General features: G+C 38.2%; 1 protein-coding gene across 1 annotated transcript in view; it reads left to right on the forward strand.

Moving 5' to 3' along the window:
- LOC124545113 overlaps positions 1-23,078 on the forward strand; it is a 72,928-nt gene that overhangs the window by 19,239 nt on the left and 30,611 nt on the right. The window contains exons 2-4 of the mRNA XM_047123930.1: positions 3,260-3,358; positions 4,281-4,442; positions 9,800-9,936. Of these exons, the coding sequence (XP_046979886.1) occupies positions 3,260-3,358; positions 4,281-4,442; positions 9,800-9,936 (398 nt within the window). The remainder of the gene's footprint in view (positions 1-3,259; positions 3,359-4,280; positions 4,443-9,799; positions 9,937-23,078) is intronic.

Genomic DNA, 23,078 nt, shown 5'->3' on the forward strand with positions numbered 1-23,078 from the left:
ACTCATTCAGACTATGAACAGTGTTAACTGTACCTAGTATGTATGACAAAGCAGAGAGACCTGGAAAGTGTGTTGGAGTCAGTGGTGAGATTTCTGGAACTGTATCTCATACTGCTGTAAACTGTTTACATGTTTTCATGCGTAGCATACTACTTCATCTGAATATAATAGAGGGAAATGTTCCACATGGGAAAAAAATATCTAAAAACAAAGATTCTGTAACTTACCAAATGAAAGCGTTGGTACGTCGTTAGAGACAATAAAACACACACACACACACACACACACACACACACACACACACACACACACACACACACACACATATACAGGGTGAGTCACCTAACGTTACCACTGGACATATTTCGTAAACCACATCAAATACTGAAGAACCGGTTCCACAGACCGAACATGAGGAGAGGGGCTAGTGTAATTGTTTAATACAAACTATACAAAAATGCACGGAAGTATGTTTTTTAACAAAGACCTATGTTTTTTAACAAAGACCTATGTTTTTTAACAAAGACCTATGTTTTTTAACAAAGACCTATGTTTTTTTAAATGGAACCACGTTAGTTTTGTTAGCACACCTGAACATATAAACAAATACGTAATCAGTGCCATTTGTTGCACTGTAAAATGTTAATTACATCCGGAGATATTGTAACCTAAAGTTGACGCTTGAAATCTCCGACGTTAAGTTGCGTGTTGTAACAAACACGGGCCACGATCGGCGAGCAGCATCTGCAGGGACATGTTTACGATGACGGCCGTGTTTCTCCTGATCTTACACCTCTGGACTTCTTTCTGTGGGGTACGTTAAAGGAGAATGTGTACCGTGATGTGCCTACAGCCCCAGAGGATATGAAACAACGTATTGTGGCAGCCTGCAGCGACGTGACACCAGATGTACAGCGGGGTGTAAGACATTCATTATGCCAGAGATTGCAATTGTATGCAGCAAATGATGGCCACCACATTGACATCTATTGGCCTGACATGTCAGGACACACTCTATTCCACTCCGTAATTGAAAACGGAAACCACGTGTTTACGTGTACCTCACCCCTCATGGTAATGTACATGTGCGTCAGTGAAAAAGACCAATAAAAACGTGTTAGCATGTGGACCTAATGTGCTGTTCCAGTCTCTTCTGTACCTAAGGTCCATAACCGTTCCCTTTGGATCCCTACGTAATTCGGTGCTCTCAGATACACACGATCGAACAGCGGAGGATTGGTAGTCAAGCGTCAACTTTAGGTTACAATATCTCCGGATGTAATTAACATTTTACGATGCAACAAACGGCAATGATTACGTATTTGTTTATATGTTCAGATGTGCTAACAAAACTACTGGGGTTCCATTTAAAAAAACGTAGGTTTGTGTTAAAAAACATACTTCTGTGCATTCCAGCGGTAATGTTAGGTGACTCTCATATATATATATATATATATAATGGAAGGAAACATTCCACGTGGGGAAAATTATATATAAAAACAAAGATGAGGTGACTTACCGAACAAAAGCGCTGGCAGGTCGATAGACACACAAACAAACACAAACATACACACAAAATTCAAGCTTTCGCAACAAACTGTTGCCTCATCAGGAAAGAGGGAAGGAGAGGGGAAGACGAAAGGAAGTGGGTTTTAAAGGAGAGGGTAAGGAGTCATTCCAATCCCGGGAGCGGAAAGACTTACCTTAGGGGGAAAAAAGGACAGGTATACACTCGCACACACGCACATATCCATCCACACATACAGACACAAGCAGACATATTTAAAGACCAAATATGTCTGCTTGTGTCTGTATGTGTGGATGGATATGTGCGTGTGTGCGAGTGTATACCTGTCCTTTTTTCCCCCTAAGGTAAGTCTTTCCGCTCCCGGGATTGGAATGACTCCTTACCCTCTCCTTTAAAACCCACTTCCTTTCGTCTTCCCCTCTCCTTCCCTCTTTCCTGATGAGGCAACAGTTTGTTGCGAAAGCTTGAATTTTGTGTGTATGTTTGTGTGTATATCGACCTGCCAGCGCTTTTGTTCGGTAAGTCACCTCATCTTTGTTTTTTATATATATATATATATATATATATATATATATATATATATATATATATATATATATATATATATATATTTTCCACATGGAAAAAATATACCTAAAAAACAAAGATGATGTGACTTACCAAACCAAACGAAAGCGCTGGCATGTCGATAGACACACAAACATACACACAAAATTCAAGCTTTCGCAAGACAAGAAATGTCTGCTTGTGTCTGTGTGTGTGTGTGTGTGTGTGTGTGTGTGTGTGTGTGTGTGTGTGAGAGTATATACCCGTCCTTTTCTTCCCTCTAAGGTAAGTCTTTCTGCTCCCGGGATTGGAATGACTCCTTACCCTCTCCCTTAAAACCCACATCCTTTCGTCTTTCCCTCTTTCCTGATGAGGCAACAGTTTGTTGCGAAAGCTTGAATTTTGTGTGTATGTTTGTGTTTGTTTTATTTTCATGTCCCTTGTCATTTTTTATGGTTTATTTTATACAAAACATTCAGATGGCTGTGACCTTACCTTTCCATTGTCAGTATGTTTAGCTCTAACACTGTCGCCTCCTGTTGTACTTGCACTAACTGGAAGTCAGTCTCATAGTAATAGAAACTTTAATGCTAAAATTTTCCATAGACTAACCTCACAGAAATATTTACCATTTATACTGAGATACCTGGTTTGAATGATATAACAAAGAAATTAAATGATTATTTACAAAAACCTCCATGATATACTGTTGCCACAAGCATAATGTTAAAGGACCTAAACATGATATTGTGAGCCAAAATGGAGATGATGGGCTCATAGTTAGTTCAGTGGTACAAAGATTAATACTCACCATAAAACAGATTTATTTCAAAAATTAATAAAGTTCAAGAACTAGCAATAGACATTGGCAATCATCACATAATGCTCAAAATATGACATTTCTTGATGGATAAGAAGTGGAATTCTCAGATAAACAGTCCTTCTTTCCCACTATCAAGCTTTCTAAGATATAGTGAATTGTTAAACTGAACACTTAGTATTAGTATTTCATTTTGTCATTACTTTAATAAAATGTTTGTTTTTAATTTTTCCCATTATAGATATATAACAATGTGTTACGTGATTATATGTCGTGAGCATAGGGCCTAATCATTTGTCAGCTTCCTTAAACATGTTTGTTAGATTATTAAGGTACTTATGATCAAAATTAATTTTCATTTTTAGTTGTTGCCAGTGTGGGATTGGACATACCTTTTCTACGAGTCTTGTCTTGTTACCAATCCATTTTATGGAGACTACTCTCTGACAGAAGAAGATTGCATTGTAAGTGCACATGATTTAATAATGTTTGTTATATAAGGCTTCATTGCAGCAGATTTATTTTGTGTGTGTGTGTGTGTGTGTGTGTGTGTGTGTGTGTGTGTGTGTGTGTGTGTTTGTTGGATATATTAGTTTACTCAGTTAGCATTGAGGTACAGTGTAGTGTCTGAAACTGTTTTATGACTCGCTAGTTGCTATAACTATACAAAACGTATACATTTTAAAAAAATCTATGAAATTACAAGGAGACAGCCTGCCAATACTTGCCTTCAAGGGTTGAAATTTTCCATTCCAAGATCTTTGTCTCCCATCATCCCTTGAACCTGTGGTCTTAGAGATCTGCCCTTCCTTTCAGACTTTGTCCCAGCTTTCCTTCTTGAAGCAGACACTAGCAATTCCAAAGGACAGAGTAGTTGTCACTACATTCATATGTCTGTTGCTCTTGCACTTGCCCATGAAAGGGAAAGGTCCCGAGTTTGAGTCTTGGTCCGGCACACAGTTTTAACCTGCCAGGAAGTTTCATATCGGTGCACACTCCGCTGCAGAGTGAAAATTTCATTCTGGAGACATCATCTCTACTTTCTCCTTGAACATTTATAGCTTCCTTGAATGTATTTGCATTCATTGTGTTAGATAAATAATCAATATGATACTTTATATTAACAAGCCATTCAAATGCTCTGTTCTTTTTAAATTTCATATTAACAAGCCATTCAAACACTCTGTCTGTAACACCAATGAATAACAAAATGCTGAGCTCAATTGCATTGGCTTACATTGGTAAATAAATAAAGTACTGAATTAAGTTGAGACTGAAATACATTACAAGTTCATAGTGGTACCACATTGGCTGTGTGTTTTTTACTGTGTGCTTTGGGCTACTGCACTCTGGATGCCGAGTTATTTTGCAGGTGTCTGTTGGCAGAGTTGTGAGACGCTGGATGCCATTGATCGGGTTGGTGGAGTCTCGTACGAACAACTGCTAGACAACTATCTCAGCCGAGATGCTCCATTGATCGTTGTAGATGCCATGGACTCCTGGCCAGTTATGAACACAGACGATTTCTGGTTTGACAACATCACACAGGTTTGTGAATCTGTCAGAGTCCTTTATTATCTATAGCTGTAATGGATTACTATAATAAGCACAGCATTATATATTTCAATCGAGTAGTAGTCAACTAAATCCACACCAGATAAATGTTCCATCAATGTCACTTTATTCTGAAACCAGTTATCATCACTCTGCTATACCAAATAAGACTAACAGACACTGACTGAGTGTACCAAAGGAGGACAGTGGGAGTGGTCACAGGTTTGTTTGACTCATTGGAGAATATTGTTGGATTGCCAAAATGCTGAAAAGAGCCATTAACTGCCCTGAACATTTCAAGAACTGGTATAAAGTGAGAAAGCTAGGGTTATATTACAGTCACCTAAGTCATATGAACTGCAGGTGCAAGATTAAATTAGTTAAGCAGATATGTAATGGAAAATATAAACATTGAAAAAAAATCATTACAGCCATATTTATTAATGTATGCCATATTTATTAATGTACAAATGTAAAATTTTGCTTATATAAATCAAAAGAGCTGTGTCTTAATGGAAAAAATAATATGCACAATTAATATTTTTCCAGAAATTTTAATTTTTAATTTTTTGTAGTCTTTTAAATAAAAAGCCATAACTCAAATTCTAGTCATGCAATTAATCTGAAAATTTTATTGTAGTGTCCTGAGAATGTTATAAGAACACTGAACTACAGTTATTGATTTATGGTACAAATTAAGAGTTTTTAATTTTGCATATCCAAAATTATCCTTTTTTTCTACATACAATCATCTAAAAATCAGAATGTAATTGCAGGATCTCGTATTTTTTAGCTCCAGGGAGACAGAAACATGTTGCAAACAATTCCTGAAAATTTCATAGCATTAGTTCATATAATTTTTCAGAAAAGGCTTCTAATAACGTAAAAAATGTAAAACAGAGAAAATGAGGTTCAAAGATTTTTGTCTCATACTTCTACATGTAATAAGCTTACCTCAATTTTCAAATCATCCATACTGATACTCCTTGTCCTCCAGGTTTCTCTTGTCTCCTCTTTGATTCTGATCCGCAGCTCACAGCCTACTGGCTAGCATTGCTACCTCTTGATTACGGGGTCCCGGGTTCGATTCCCAGCCAGGTTGGGGATTTTCTCTGCTCAGGACTGCGTGTTTGTGTTGTCATCATTTCATCCTCATCATTCATGACAGTGGCTAGATTAAACAGTGAAAAAAAAGAAAAAGAAAAGGAAAAAGAAATTGGACTGTGAACAAATTGGGACTTCGTGCAGGCACTGATGACAGTGCAGTTGAGCACCCCACAAGCCAGTCATCATCTTCAAATCTGCCTGGTCTGTATTTGTGGGTAAGACACTGATGTGTTAGCTTTCTTAACCCTGCTCTCATTGAGGGTGTAAAATGCTTTTGTTGTAAACAAACCAGGATCTATACCAACTCTTTTCAGCACTTCAATTTTTCCATTTTTTCCATTATTGTAAATAAATTTGCATCATAAACACCTATTCTGAGTACTCCAAGTCCACAGAATGTCCAAATTAAATTATTGAGGCTTTCATTTGCATTTTGTGTCTTCCCGTCAAGACACTTCCTCAATAAATCAGGGTTTGCAACAAACCTGGATATGGGCTTAATTGCATTCATAACAGGTTCCGGTAATGAGTGTTTATGTGAATACATCTCATTTCTGTTGTTGAACTTACACCAATCATCTTTCAGAAACTTATTGTGCATTGGAGTTTGGTCAGTGGGTAGTTTGTGGAAGAAAATGCCCACACAGCATGCCTCATTGCCTCTAAATTATGTGTGTTTTATCTTGAAAGCTCTCCCATGAAATACCTGAAGAGGACCCATTTCTTTCAGAGTAAGCCTGCATTTTCCACCTAGTGGTTTCCCATCCTCAAGTACTTCACCTTTCTTCTCTTTCAACAAGCAATGAAGCCTACAACCAAGCCTCTTTTGGATGTGGCCAACACATTCCAACTTTTCTATTGTTGTATTGTATTGATTTTTATCTGTTACTGCTTTGAATGAAGTAGTCTTAATCACCACCATACTGCTCCTCAGATGTGGAGAACATCCTCACAACTGCAGCAGCCTCCTTGCCCCCACTTGAGTCACTATAATTTTTAGAGCATGCTACTGCATGCTTTTCTTGCCACAGTTTCTCACTGTCTTCATTGTTGGACAGTTTCCTTGTTGTACACTGGTGGCAGTATTTAGACATAATTTCTACATCTAAAACTTTACCCTCGTCAGTACCAATAACATATGCATCGCCATACAGAAATGTGTGACCCCTTAATTGAAAATCACAAGCTATTCCCACTCTTCTTTCTTCAACAACAATCATGCATTCTGTATTTTTACAGCTAACACATGAACATGAAAATTTTATAGTCTGACAGAGAAGCTCTAAATCAATAAGTGTGAATCCAGTGGAATCCATATCAACATGATTCACACACCTGTACTATTCTCCTGTCCCAAGTTTTGATGCTGAAGCTGAGAGCTTATGTTCATCATATTGAGCTGCTTCCTCTTTTTGTTGGTAAACTGATGTCCATGAAACTTCTGTTTCCTAAACACAGTTTTCCACCATCCAGTTTTCCATGTAAAGGTTTGCAAATTCAACCTTCCACCTAATAATGTGTTAATACTGTCAAAATGTAAATAAACTATGTGCAAGTAAGTTTTCAGCCAGAGATATAGATGTCAGCTAAAGGTATAGATGTCAGCTAAAGATATCAAAAGAAATAGCCTTCACACTGGCAAAAATTCAACTGAAGCAAGCAGTTTCCCAAATGTCGGAAAAGGTGGGAGTGCAGGGTTAATCAGTTTAACAATTTAAAGGAATTTCTAAAGCTGCTATCATGATATAATTTACACACAACATAGATTAAACTGTGCAGATCAAGAAAAATAATAATCTTGAAAAATCGATTTTTTTGGACAAAAATCCATTCCGTGCTCTTAAAGCATGTGCGAAGTTATATAAGCAATTGATCTCCCCACCACTGCATTCTGTCTTTCACTTCAGTGGTTTGCGGAGTATGGATATAGATTTAAATGCATGCATATGCCTACATATAATGTTCTTCAGCAATATAGTCTAAGCTGATTATTCATAATTCCTCTTTTTTTCAGGTTGTTAACTGTTTTTGACATAAAGTAGTGTTAAGATTCAAATAATGAAAAATAATCAGTAAAATGATTCAATTTTACACCTATTCCTAAATCCACATCTATCATGGACATCATCAATGCTGTGGGACAGCAAGGCTTCCTCTTGAAACAGCTAAAGAAGTATGTCATGAAACCTGAAACCTGTAGTGCTTCCACGTAAACAAAACCTATGAAACCAAACATCTCTAGCATGGGGCATGTGGCCCGATGGAAAGTAATAGAAGATCCAGATAACATGGTCTTACAAGCTGACAAACACAAATGCAACTGTGGTGCTGTATTAACAGGATTATTTCAATAAGGTATAAGGGCAACTAGAAGACAGTGCATACAGGAATATCAATATTAAGGCACCAAGACATTGGAATTGGAAACTGTGGCACTTCTCAAAAAATCTGGTTTGCTAAATGAAGTTGTTAAGGAGCTATGAGAGAGCAATGGTTCAACTTGAAACTTTATAGACTTCTCAGTTTCATGAAGATTGGGTGCCTTTATGCCCAATCCCTACCGATATTGGTTCACTGATATACTCACTCGCTAAATACCTGAAGGATATGCTTAGCTCTTATGTCAGGAAATGTCCACAGCATATCAATGATGCCGTGGTTTTTGTTGGGCATCTTAACAAGTCCAAGCTTATTGACCAGAAATTTGAGACACACGCAACCAATGTTTTAGGCGTGTCTTGGCATCAACATACTTGACTGTTAACAGTGATTACTATGAGCAAACTGAAAGAATAGTCAGGGGGAGTCCACTTTTACCAACTGCCATCAGCATTTATACTGAACATTCTGAGGAGGAAGCCATGGAATCAATCCAATGGAAATCTATCTTTTTTTCAAGTATGTCGATGACACACTTGTCTTACAGACACATGGAAAATACAAGCTGAATGATTTCCACATACATCTAAATTTCATATACTAGGACATCAATTTTGTCATGAAAGTTGAAATAGATGAGGTGCTTCCCTTTGTGGATGTCAAGGTAAAAAGATGAGCACACAGAACTTTGCCCCACAGCATTTACCAGAACAACATGCATACCAACCTATACTTACACAAGGGCAGCTGCCGCCGCCGCCGCCACCACCACCACCACCACCACCACCACCACCACCACGACCACCACCACCACCACCACCACCACCTCCTGACGCAGAGGAACAGGGTCTCAAAACATTGGCACACAGGGCGCTCTCTCTCTCTCTCTCTCTCTCTCTCTCTCTCTCTCTCTCTCTCTCTCAATGAGAGTCTCAACCAAGAACATGAAAATCTGAAAACAATGTTCTGGATGAATCACTACATGAAGTGGCAAATTTGGAGAGCCCTACATTCAACACTGACTGTAAAACAGACAGAAAAAGGAACCTCAGGAGAATGTAGCTATTGCATTTGTTCAAATTTGCGGCACATTGCCCAGAAATGTGGAGTGAATAGTATGTAAGTGCCAAGTGAAGGAGGTCTTCCACCAACCAGCTAAAACAGTGTGGGGGTTGACCTCTGACTACATATGTGTAGAGTCTATCAGATCTCCTGACAATGTGGCAAGACATACATAGGTCAAATGTGCATACTGTTGAATATCATTGCTGTAAAGCTAACAGCACATCAGACTACAGCAGTCTAACATCAGTTTGAAATTGATGACTACCAGAATTACTTGTAGTGGATTACAACCATACTGGGGTTCTGATGCTGGTGTCTAACTTCAGTACTGTCTCGTTCAAAAAATGTATCAGGATTAGAGTATGAAAACTGCTGATCAATGCTGGTGGGGACAGACTGAGCAATAGCTGAGATGCGGCCAGCATGTGTTCCTGGGTGCAAACTGTGAATGGAGTGACATGTCGTAAGGGGGAGGGGAGCGGGGCGGGGAGGAGAGGGAAGGGACAGGAGATAATGGATGTGCCTGGGTGCCAAGTCAGAAGAAAGGAGGGAGAGGAGATACAAGCCCTATGCCACCTCCTAGGCAATCATTTAAGCAGCTACAGCTTATAATGGCAAAGTGATCACTTGCCAAAATATTGTGCCCATTGTACACAGACATCCAGCTGTTTACCTTTGAAATATTGTCATGAATTACGGCAAAAATATTTAAAAAGTATTTAACTACCGTTTTCTCAGTGTGTTACGTGCATCCTCTTTTTCATCAGAAAGTAATTATGATTTTTTAAAATTACTTACAGCTCTATCTTCAGGATGAGAAACTTGCAGATACTGTACCCTGCATCCTAACAACAAATTTGCGACCTGGGTCTTCAGACTTGCATGTAGTTCTGCAGAGAATACACAGTTTGAAGGTGGAGAAATGGTTTGTGCACTGGTAAGTTCTAGTTCATTCCACATAGTATGTAGATTTCCTTCATTTATGGCTGTGCAAGATAAAGTGTGTGCAGTGCTCTCTGCCAAAGTGGTGCCAGATAGAAAAACTATACCAGGCTGGTCAACAAACACATTTATTTAGGTTGGAGAGTGAGTGAACAGAATTTAGTCATTTTAGAACTTTGAAAGTAAACTGAAAAAGAAAAGATGAGCATATAACACAAGTTTACTATGAACATTTCATTGCTCCTTATATGCTTATATTTATGAAGTACTCAGAAATTCCCCTTGGAATTAAACAAATTTTACTCTGCAGGAGTACCGTGTTCCTGCACGTAAGGTAAATTGACTTAGCTATGACTAATGTTGAAGTTTATACAAGCTATAACTATTTTAGTGATGAAGGCTCCATCTTCTCCTGTGCTTGAAAACTATTTAGTTAACCCAGTTAAGTCTCATTCCTTTGTGATAAATTGTAAATATTGCAATGATGCTGATTTTTCGATTTTATAAAGCAAGTTTTTTCCCTTGAGACTGCATTGTTGGTGGTTCAGTGCAACATTTATATGCAAAAATTTTAAATCAACATTGCACAAGGCCTCCTGGATTTGCAGAATAAGCCCATGGAGAAATCCCTGCACACAACACAGATACAGGTACTGATCATCCAGTATTCCATTAATTCACTCACTCATTCATCACACTCTTTACATGCTACCAAGGAGAACAAGCCATGGTATACATTAACAAAAGGAAAGAATTGACAGAAATGCAAACTGTTTTCTGAATTAACAGTAGACTCACTCTGTACTGCTTAATGCTCTTCGTTCTCATGACAGCTAAATTTCATCCTGAAACCTGCTACTTTGATATGAGGTTTTACTGTCTCCTCATTTGTACTGATAGTTCCTGTGTATCTGCTGAGGGTAGCTTAATATGTACTTGATAACAATGGTGTTTTTTCAAAGAAAATGTTTACCTACATCTGTAGAAACAGTGTTATATCTAGAGTACCTTACTGTTTTGCCATGCAGCTTTGTCACACTGCCATGAAGTTAACAGAACTTTTTAAGTCTTGAATCTAGACATTCAAATACTTTGTTAAACATTAGCTAATAAGGTGTATTTTGCAATTTTCTACAGGATTGGTAGGGGTTCCGAAAAACTCATTTTATGTTAGATGGGAACCTGTTGAATGTCTTCTCACCAGAGTACATTACTCTATTCTGCACCCTAAACCTGGAGGTTTGAGTCTTGTACTTTGATTATGTGAGCTACAAATCAGTTGAAACTAATTTTTATTGTTGGCAACAAAACCTGTTAACAAGTAACTGTACTGGGAACTGAGTGCAAGAATTTAAAGATCCTTAAAAAACCTGTAAGATGTACAGTTACCTATTTAACATACTATTGTTACTGCATGATTTTGCTGAATAACCACTTACTTTCACTTCAGGTGCACTATCCCTGAAGATAATTTCAAATATCAGGGAGTCCAATAATGCTGAATACATTGCCACCTTTGTCTTTAGTTGAACACAATGAGAGATGCTCCTAAGTGCAATAAATACTGAACTCGGCGTATTAATTAGTTTACCCATGTGTTGACTCCATTTTAGCATGTTATCCAACTGCCAGCTGCCTGAGGAATTTTACATGCTGTATTTCTTTGAGAGAAGTGCCGTTAATGTCTTCTTCTAGTGGTAACAGGTTTGCTTGTTTGAAATAGCATAATGTGACTCTTTGTGAGAGTGGGACTTGAAACTCTTAGCTGTGTGCTACTGGTAGACCTGATCAGCTGTTGTATTATCTGTTTTTGCTGCAGTTGAGTTTGGGCTATTGCTTGTCATCACCAAGTGTAAAGTTTCTTTAATTATCCTGTAAAGTATTGGGAAAGCATTTCCGTAAGTTAGACAAGTGTGGGCCAAGTATCAATCCTTGTAGAACTACATGTATCAAGTTTGGGTTCAGTTTCAAGGCTGACACTGTTTGTCCACGAGAGCCTGTGGCTTCTGTTATCAGCGTAAGAGGGATGCCACCAGTGCCAAAACACTTTGTTCAGTGAGTTGAATTTTATGATCCACACACTGGTGCAAGGTCACAAAATATATTAAAGGACAATTTTTCTTGTTTAGCTTTACCAGTACTTCATTTGTGAGGTGTTCTGTAGCAGTCTGTAGAGTATCCTGTACAAAAGCTGATCTGAGATGCCGCTTAAATACATAGGCTACTTTCTTAAAAACTTCTGAAAAGACTGGAAGGAGGAAATGGATGTAAGATTAGTTTGCTTATCTCCAGTTTTACATGTGGGTGTTTGAACAAAATATTAAACTCTATCAGGAAACATGTCCTGAGTCATTGATTGATCAATTTATGATTGCAAAGACAATTTAAGGTATTCTACCAGTTCAGTAGGATATTTTAATATTTGATAAAAACAATATCATAGCCAGCAGAATTAAAACTGTGTTGTTGATCTGCTGAATTTTGTAATCTTTTTAACTGTTGTAATTTTTAAACAGATGTCTGTTGATGCTGTTTGCAGTTTCTCCACAAATAAATGTAATGCATCTTTATCTGGTCATTTATTTGTAGATGTAATATTTTCTGCCACTGTGAGGAAGTAATTATTGATTTGCTGGTCAAAAATTTGAAGAAGTCACTGTTTTTACCGAAGAAATTTTCAGGGGGACAGAATTACATTTAGATAACTATATTTGTTCCCTTCTTGTTTTATAGTATTTGAAAGTATTTGTCTTGTTATTAGCATTTTATTTTTTGAGCATAGTGCACAAGTTTCACCTTCTTAATAACAGCCTGGATTGTCTCATAATACTGATGGTAATGGAGTTTCAACTTTTGACTCCAGCTTGTCCCCTTAATTATGTACATCCCTCTCTTCCTACTACTAGATATTTTAATTCCAGGAATTATCCAACCATTTTCCTTGATTCTGTTCAGCTTACCCTGGTTTGTTTTAGGAGCAAACAAGACTTAAAGTTCTCTACAGATATATTTAAGAAAGATTTAATTTTTTCATCAACACTGTCTGTTCTGTAAACAATTCTCCCCTGATTTCTCTGAAAATATTGAAATCCAGTCATTGTTTATGATACTGTTGTACAGTCCTTTTTCTATGGTATTTACCCAGCTGGTTAGAATTATACTGTTATGTCTATCATGGTCAGATAAACCATTGACTACTGGTGTTATAAATAAAGTACTAAGAATGTTCTGTTAGAAAACAAACTGTAAATGGCTGTTAATCTATCTCCTTCAATCCTCATTGAATACTTTGCTATGTGAAAATAATTCAAAGCAAGAAAACTATTATAGTAGGCAATCTTGATGATCTGTATTACCTAACAGAAAATTAAAGTCCCCTCCAACAGTGATTCTCCAGTTAAGTGTGCATAACTTTATTAAGTGTTTCTAGCTGTATTTGAGGCTTAGGATACTTCCCACTGGTAATGCGTAAACTGTCAGTACCAGAAGTTTGTGTGGTTCTTGACCCACTCTGGTGCAGCATTCAAAGGGCTGTTCAATCCAATATTGATAAACCTGAAAGATTTGGGAATTAAATCTGTTTTGGCATACTTCAGTAACATGGTGTTAGCTTGTATCCATCAAGTTGTATATGTTCGGTTTGTGATTTCCATTTGATGTTCTGAAATGGTGAAAGAGTCTGCTGAAATTCTATCTATCCTTTCAATTTCCTGTATTAATAAGAGAAGTCCATCCATTTAATAAAAGGGCTTCTGATGCTTTGATGAAAGAAACTTATTACATATTCATTAATATCTTTGGCTTTGTCAAAACAGCAGTATTTCATTTTCCTATCAACTGTCTGTAACGATATTTATTCTGCAGCTCTGTATTTTGCATGAATTAGCCCTTTGGGAATGACTGGGACGGGATGGATACCACTTTTGTCAGACTGGATGTTTCTGACAGTTTGTTGAGGAGCACTGTTGTGAAGCACTGAGATCCAAACTGTGCCATGTATGATGCAGCCAATGAGGGGTCATGCATCGTTCACATGCATGTGTGACCATCACTCACCCTTGAGTGGTTTTCCATGCTTTGTGTTAACACCATTCACAAAATGCTTCATCCAGGTTTTACAGTACTGTTCAGTGAGTGACATGATCTTCACACTAGTGTGAGGGGCATTATCATCAATATCCCTGATGTTATCCTCAGTTGTACAATTAAGGTTGCAATCCACAAACTGTTACCTTCAGCCCATACAATTATTGTATGATGTTAATCTTTAAAACATTTCCCCAAATGCTTAAACCACATGTGGCACAAATGAGATCTACATTAGATTAAATATATTTAATTACCTAGTAAATATGATAGCAGAAAGCTCTAGCAGAATCTAACTAATGTAGGAGTGGGTGACAGCTCAGTGAATAGAGGAATTGAGTTGTCGACAGGTATATATAAAGGCTGGAAACTTCTCTAGCTTTTGGTCAAACCCTTTTCCAAGCTAGGGTTCTCATACAGATACATGTGAAAGCCCAGGCCTGTAGTTCTGCAGATGTTGACTGGGATGAAGGGTTGTGTTGGGTGGAGTGGGAGAGGGGAGAGAGGAGGAGTGAAGTGAGAGGAAGAGTTGGGGGAAGGTTGGCCATGGCCTGATGGGAAGCAGCAGGTGTGTGGGATAAGAATGTGTGAGGGAGAGGCACCAGGTGCATTGGGTAGCACAGGCACGTTGAGTTTGTGCATCGTGTGGTGGCAGTGTTGTTGATATGGAGAAGTAGATTGGAAGGGGGTGACAAAACTTTTTGGCTCCCTCTGGGCAGTTTGTATACCTGACCATTATAACAGTCAAGGCATTCAGTCAGAAAGCTTTGTTTCATGAAAGAAAACATCCAATATTCTGTACATTTGACATTTTGATAAAATCATTTGAAAATCAATTTTATTTAGTGATAAATGCATTATGAATTTAAGTGTAGAATTTGGTCTTAAATACTTCATGTAATGAAATTTACTTTGGAGATAAAATGAAAACTATTAATGGAAAATAACATTATTTGTCAAAGATTACATTCATATGATCTATAAAAGAAATTTGTATGATCTTAAAAGTTTTAGTTAAGAAACATCAATGACATGAATGTTTACTGCCAAAGGAATGGAGATTAGGTTAGTTCAAAGCCATACAATGGAAGAAAACTTGCCATTTAGATTATATCCAGGTAATAGTTTAGTGTATGCTGTTATCACACAAGAGTAATAATTGCAAAATGTGTTAATATTTTTAACTAAACAGTAAATATTAGCTTTGTTTTACAATGTTGTCATGTTTTCTCACTGTGTGATGTATTATCTGTGAGATACAAATATGCTAATATCATTGTTGCTTTAGATATACTAAAATTGTGTAACTATGTAATTGCAAAAAGCAGCATCTAAGGTTTGACTAATCTGAGCAGCAATTCAATCACAACACGTTCCTTGGGCACAACAGCCCTGTGTATCTGCTGATTCCCACCATGCAGCATGCATTTGAGAGGTAGACTTGTCTACCCATCAATGAACTCTACATATTAGTCACCCTATAAACAAGAGATATTTTCTGAGGTACATGCATATGTTTCCATGGTCATCAAAGAGCTAGGTGTAGTTGCCACAAAGTAATCTTGATCGTATTTGTAGAAATTGTTTATGCTTGCTTCAGTCACTAAAGCTAATTTTAAAGTTATGTGAATATGATAGAACTTTTTATATAAACCATTTACTTCAGTACACAGTTCTATGACTTTTTGCATGCACTTAAAAGGAATAGTGGGTAATACTCTCTATGTATGTTGCATTTGATAAGCTACATTTGCATTCCGGGTCCTGCCAAATGACAAGCTTTCAGGGAGCTCAGTTTTTGTTGGGTGATTTATTTATTTATTTTATTTATTTCTTTCTTGTTCCGTAGATCCAGTTAGTGAGTCAATCACAAGGATATGGAACGTGTCAAATTGTACAGGTTTCAATTTAAACTTACAATAAATACAAGGGCAATTCAATGGCAAATTGTACGTAGTTTAAGTAAGACATACTATAAATACAGTAACAGATACAATGTCAGCTAGATAACATAACTACCATTTGACAGAAAAAGGAGTTTCAAATAAAGGTTAAAGATAAGAGCACAAAGTTAAATCAGATATTAGGCCTACAAGAGTAAATACATGTACAGCCAATCTGTTGTTACAAAAAGTGCGCTAATGCCCAAATGCACAATAAAATCAATTGAACTACTTCTAGACACAATAAGTTTAGTGATGGTATACATTTTCTTTCAGGTATTCATCCACAGTATAATAAGATTTCTCTGTCAGGTAATCTTTGAGAACTTGTTTAAATTTTGGCAGTTCTGTATGAACACATTTGATATGTAGTGGTAGAGCATTGAACAGCTTAATGCTGGAGTAGTAAACTCCTTTTTGTACCAGAGTGAGACGTTTCGTTTCTAAATGTAGATTGTTTTTGTTTCGGGTGTTATAACCATGGAATTTACTGTTGTCTTGGTAGATGGAATAATTTTTGCACACAAAGGTCAGCAAAGAAAAAATATACTGTGAGGCAGTTGTTAGGATACCTATCTTCCGAAACAAGTGCCTGCAAGAGTGTCTTTGATGGACCCCACACATTATTCTGATTGCTTTTTTTTGGATGGTGAAAACTTTTTTTGCAAGTGGTTGGTTCCCCCAGAATATGATAGCATATGACATCAATGAGTGGAAGTAGCCAAAGTAGGCAACCTTAGTAGTGTCAACTTCAGCCACTGAAGAAACTACCCATAATGCAAATGCTGCCGAGCTAAGTTTTTTACATAGATGAAGAATGTGAACTGACCAATTATATTTACTGTCTATGTAAGCACCCAGGAATTTTGTGTCTTCAACTTTCTGTATTGGTTGATCTCTATATTTTACGTTAATTTCATCGGGATTACTTTGTGATGTATGGAACCTCATATAATGAGTTTTATCTGCATTGAGCGAGAGACCATTTGAGGAGAACCAATTTAAGATGTCATTAAAAACAGTATTTGTAGTTTTTTCAAGATCATGATCAATCAAATCGTCAATTAGAATTGTGGTATCATCGGCAAACAGGGTAAATTTGCTGTTTGTCTCAGAACAAAGAGGAAAATCATTAATAAAGATGAGGAAAAGCAGTGGGCCCAAAACGGAGCCTTGAGGCACACCACACGTTATCGTGCCCCATTCAGACGAGGCAGGTTCTCCAGAAGAGTCATTTAGCATTACAGTCTGCTTCCGATCCTGTAGATATGATTGTAGCCACAAGCCAACAGTACCACCTAAACCATAGTATTCTGCCTTTTTCCAAAGAATTTGGTGGTTTACACAGTCAAAGGCTTTCGTGAGATCACAAAAAATACCCACTGGAGACATTTTTTTGTTAATGGCTTCCAAAACTTGGTTGCTGAAAGAGAATATTGCCTGTTCAGTACAAAGACCGGCACGAAACCCAAACTGATTTTTGCTTAAGATACTGTGGAAGTTGAGATGGTCTACAATCCTCCTGTGCATGAGCTTTTCTAGAATTTTCGAGAAGGTAGTTAATAGGGATATTGGGCAATAGTTTGTAACAATGCTTTTATCACCTTTTTTAAAGAGAGGAATCACTACAGCCAACTTAAGTCTGTCAGGGACAATCCCATCTTGTAGGGATGCATTGTATATGTTGCATAAGACGGGACTAACAAATTTATAACAGTGTTTCAGTATTTTACTAGAAATATTGTCCACACCAGCAGAATTTTTATTTTTTAATGATCTAATTACTCTTATGACTTTGCTTACAGTAACTGGAGGTAAGGATAACTGTGGGATTCTGTTGCTAACAGCTTTCTGTAGGAGGTACAATGATTCGTCCATAGAACCATTACAGCCTGTCTTCTCTGCTGCTCTCAAAAAGTGGGGTGATATCATTGACAGATATCTGTGTACTTCATACACTGCAGACAACACATTTCTGCACAGCTACAGGATATTTCTCCATTATAAATATCCTCATAAGTTCTCCTGCCCTTGCAGATGCTGTTCATTGGGAAGTTGTAAATTATGTGCATACAAGTGACCTCTTTCCAGTCTGGTTTCACCTACCTAAGATTACAGAAGTTGATGAAAGACTGGCTAAACTGTATGATCAGTGGGATGAACTGGATGTTGTACAACCAAATCACTGACTGTATTTCAGCATTATGGCAGCATGCAACATTGGGTGGATTTCATCGAAAATGTGATCCACCATTTTGCTGACTTTCAGTAACTAGTGTCTTGAGGCCATCCTGGAAGAAAAGTTGTTCTCTGGTGTAATGATAAATATCTACATCTACATCCATACTCCGCAAGCCACCTGAAGGTGTATGGCGGAGGGTACCTTGAGTACCTCTATCGGTTCTCCCTTCTATTCCAGTCTCGTATTGTTCGTGGAAAGGAGGATTGTCGGTATGCCTGTGTGTGGGCTCTAATCTCTCTGCTTTTATCCTCATGGTCTCTTCACGAGATATATGTAGGAGGGAGCAATATACTGCTTGACTCCTCGGTGGAGGTATGTTCTTGAAGCTTCAACAAAAGCCCGTAGCGAGCTACTGAGCGTCTCTCCTGCAGAGTCTTCCACTGGAGTTTATCTATCATCTCCGTAATGCTTTCGCAATTACTAAATGATCCTGTAACAAAGTTCACTGCTCTCCGTTGGATCTTCTCTATCTCTTCTATCAACTCTATCTGGTACGGAACACACACTGCTGAGCAGTATTCAAGCAGTGGGCGAACAAGCATACTGTAACCTACTTCCTTTGTTTTCAGATTGCATTTCCTTGGGATTCTTCCAATGAATCTGTCTGGCATCTGCTTTACCGACGATTAATTTTATATGATCATTCCATTTTAAATCACTCCTAATGCGTACTCCCAGATAATTTATGGAATTAACTGCTTCCAGTTGCTGACCTGCTATTTTGTAGCTAAATGATATGGGATCTTTCTTTCTATGTATTCGCAGCACATTACACTTGTCTACATTGAGATTAAATTGCCATTCCCTGAACCATGCATCAATTTGCTGCAGATCCTCCTGCATTTCAGTACAATTTTCCATGGTTACAATTTCTCGATATACCACAGCATCATCTGCAAAAAGCCTCAGTGAACTTCCGATGTCATCCACAAGGTCATTTATGTATATTGTGAATAGCAATGGTCCTATGACACTCCCCTGTGGCACACCTGAAATAACTCTTACTTCGGAAGAGTTCTCTCCATTGAGAATGACATGCTGTGTTCTACTATCTAGGAACTCTTCAATCCAATCACACATTTGGTCTGATAGTCCATATGCTCTTACTTTGTTTATTAAATGACTGTGGGGAACTGTATCGAGCTCAGCAATTGGACAGAGCAGCTGGCTTGGATGGATTCAGGACTAGGCTGAGTGGAGAGAATCTCTTGGCCTTTAGAAGGCAAAGGGTAAAGCTAGATGGGTAATTACAGAGAGAAAAATGATAGAGTACATAACATACATTGTCTTTCACACAAGCAGTGAAGGTATGGGAGTCAGTCAGGATGATATCAGAAAAACATCAGCTCTTGCCAATATTGAACAATGATGTCCTTCAAATAACACTTAAGAATATAGTACAAATATGGCAAAGCATTTTTGCTGTCTGACACCCACTTAATATATGCACACCAAAGTATGCCTCTTTCTCCCTGTAGGAATTATAGTCTGTGCTAAAAGCTGCACATGACATAGCTCCTAAACTAGGTACAATTTAATATGACACACTGCAGCAACTAAGCATGGAGGTGAAAGGAGTGTACATCTACTTCCGGATACATAATTCTGCAGGCCACTGTACAGTGCATAGTGGAGGGCATCCTGTATCACTATTAGTCATTTCATCTCCTATTCCAACAGCAAATAGTGAGGATAAGACAACTGTCTGCCTGCCTCTGCATGAGCCCTGATTTCATGTTTCGTACCTCCTTGGCCCTTAGGCGAAACGTATGTTGGCAGCAGCAGAATCATTCTGCAGTCAGCTGCACACTCCAGTTCTTTAAATTTTAAAAGTAGTGTTCCTCAAAAAAAAAAAAAAAAAAAAATTGCCTGCCCTCCAGGGATTCCCATTTGAGTTCCTGAACCATCTCTATAACACGTCTTGTTGAACCCACCAGTAACAAATCTAGCAAACTGCCTCTGAATTGCTTCGATGCGTTTCTTTAATCCAACTTGGTATGGATCCCAAATACTTGAGCAGTACTCAAGAATATATCACAATGATATGGTCCAACTCAAGTCTGGATTTATCATTAAGTAGGAATGAGAGTTGGAGAGCTAGGCCAAGTTCCGGGGGATCGAGCAATACAGGCCCTGACAGAGATAGTGAGAGGCACGCCTCAGAATAGGCAACTCTGTCAACCCAAATATGCGCCCAAGGTACAGGGTACAAGATCACAGTTGGGTGTGAAACAACGGAAACCAATGTCGGCCCTGCAATGTGGGGCATAATTCTCAATAATGATTTTGACAATGCCAATAATCAGTTGCCAGACCTACTGCAACCCAACACATACATACATACATAAAAGGATAAAAGGGAAAAGGGGCTTAAACTGTTATATATATATATATATATATATATATATATATATATATATATATATATATATATATATATATATATATATATATATATATATATATATATATATATATATATATATATATATATAAAAATAATGGAAGGAAACATTCCATGTGGGAAAAATTATATATAAAAACAAAGATGAGGTGACTTACCGAACAAAAGCGCTGGCAGGTCGATAGAAACACAAACATACACACAAAATTCAAGCTTTCGCAACAAACTGTTGCCTCATCAGGAAAGAGGGAAGGAGAGGGGAAGACGAAAGGAAGTGGGTTTTAAGGGAGAGGGTAAGGAGTCATTCCAATCCCGGGAGCGGAAAGACTTACCTTAGGGGGGAAAAAAGGACAGGTATACACTCGCACACACGCACATATCCATCCACACATACAGACACAAGCAGACATATTTAAATGCTTGTGTCTGTATGTGTGGATGGATATGTGCGTGTGTGCGAGTGTATACCTGCCCTTTTTTCCCCCTAAGGTAAGTCTTTCCGCTCCCGGGATTGGACTGACTCCTTACCCTCTACCTTAAAACCCACTTCCTTTCGTCTTCCCCTCTCCTTCCCTCTTTCCTGATGAGGCAACAGTTTGTTGCGAAAGCTTGAATTTTGTGTGTATGTTTGTGTTTGTTTGTGTGTCTATCGACCTGCCAGCGCTTTTGTTCGGTAAGTCACCTCATCTTTGTTTTTTTTATATATATATATATATATAATAGAAGGAAACATTCCACGTGGGAAAAATTATATTATGTCTGCTTGTGTCTGTATGTGTGGATGGATATGTGCGTGTGTGCGAGTGTATACCTGTTCTTTTTTCCCCCTAAGGTAAGTCTTTCCGCTCCCGGGATTGGAATGACTCCTTACCCTCTCCCTTAAAACCCACTTCATTTCGTCTTTCCCTATCCTTCCCTCTTTCCTGATGAGGCAACAGTTTGTTGCGAAAGCTTGAATTTTGTGTGTATGTATGTGTCTGTTTGTGTTTCTATCGACCTGCCAGCGCTTTCGTATGGTAAGTCACATCATCTTTGTTTTTAAATATATATATTTAAAAAGAAACTACGTAATCAACCAAGCCACAAGCACAGAGTAAAACTGCTAGTGGCTGTAAAAAGGGGGGGGAGTACAATACATAAGGAAAGAGCAATCTTACCACAAGCCGGGAACTCAGTGATACAAATGGCAGAACATCATGCCTCCATGCACATCACCTCACTGCCCTTCTGGATGAGTCACAACCAAAACCGTGACCAGGCATGGCTTCCCACCTCAAAACAGCTCACCGTATGATACAATCCTGCTCGCAAAATGCAGCCGTGCACGCGACCCACCTGCCAGCAACTACCTGTATGCTAGTACATCCTCTCTCTCTGAAAGCCACCAGCATTCGCACGCTAAGCACCGTGTCCCCCCTCTGGTGATGGGCCAGAGGAAGAAGAGCATGGCTCACACAGTAGTGTCCCATCTGTGGTCTCCTTTAGAGGTGTACCACACTTTCCCAAAATTCTCCCAATTAACCAAAGTCAACTATTCACCTTCCCTACCACAACCCTCACATCCTCATTCCATTTTGTATTGCTTTGCAACATTACACACAGATATTGAAATGTGACTGTGTCAAGGAGGACACTACTAACGCTGTATCTGAGCAGTGTTTGTTTTCTACTTGTCCACATTAACTTATATTTTTCTATTTTTCAAGTTAGCTGCCATTCATCACACCAAACAGAAATTTTGTTGGAGTCATCTTGTATCTCCTTACTGTCACTCAACTTTGACACATTACCGTACACAATAGCATCATCAGCTAATAACTGCAGGTTGCTTCCCACCTTGTCCTTCAGATCATTTATGTATATAGATAATAATAGCAGTCATACCACACTTCGTTAGAGCACTACTGATGATACACTTTCCTGTGATGAGCATTTGCCATCAAGGACAATATACTGCATTCTGTTACTTAAGAAGTCTTAGTCACTCACATATCTGGGAACCTATTCTACATGCTCATGCCTTTAACAGGCTGCAGTGGGGCACTGCGTCTGCGCATTTTTAGATTTCTGAAAAGCATCAATCTGCCTGTTGCCCTTCATCCATAGTATGCAGGATATCGGGTGAGAAAAAAGCAAGCTGACTTTCGCATGAGCAATGCTTTCTAAAACTGTGCTGATTTGTGGATATAAGCTAGTCAGTCTCTCTTAAGGAAATTTATTATATTTGAACTGAGAATATGTTCAAGGATTCTGCAACAAACCAATATTATGAGTATTGATCTGTAATTTTGCAGGCCTGTCCTTTTATCTTTCTTATATACAGAAGTCACCTGGGCTTTTTTCTAGTCGCTTGGGACTTGGAGATTTGCAATTAATGTAAGCTAGGTAAGAGACCAGTGCTGTGAAGTACTCTTTGTAAAACAGAATTGGCATTCCATATGGGCCTCAAAACTTGTTTTCAA

Source organism: Schistocerca americana, chromosome 8 (genome assembly GCF_021461395.2).
Source record: "Schistocerca americana isolate TAMUIC-IGC-003095 chromosome 8, iqSchAmer2.1, whole genome shotgun sequence".
In the NCBI taxonomy this organism is placed as follows: Eukaryota; Metazoa; Arthropoda; class Insecta; order Orthoptera; family Acrididae; genus Schistocerca; species Schistocerca americana.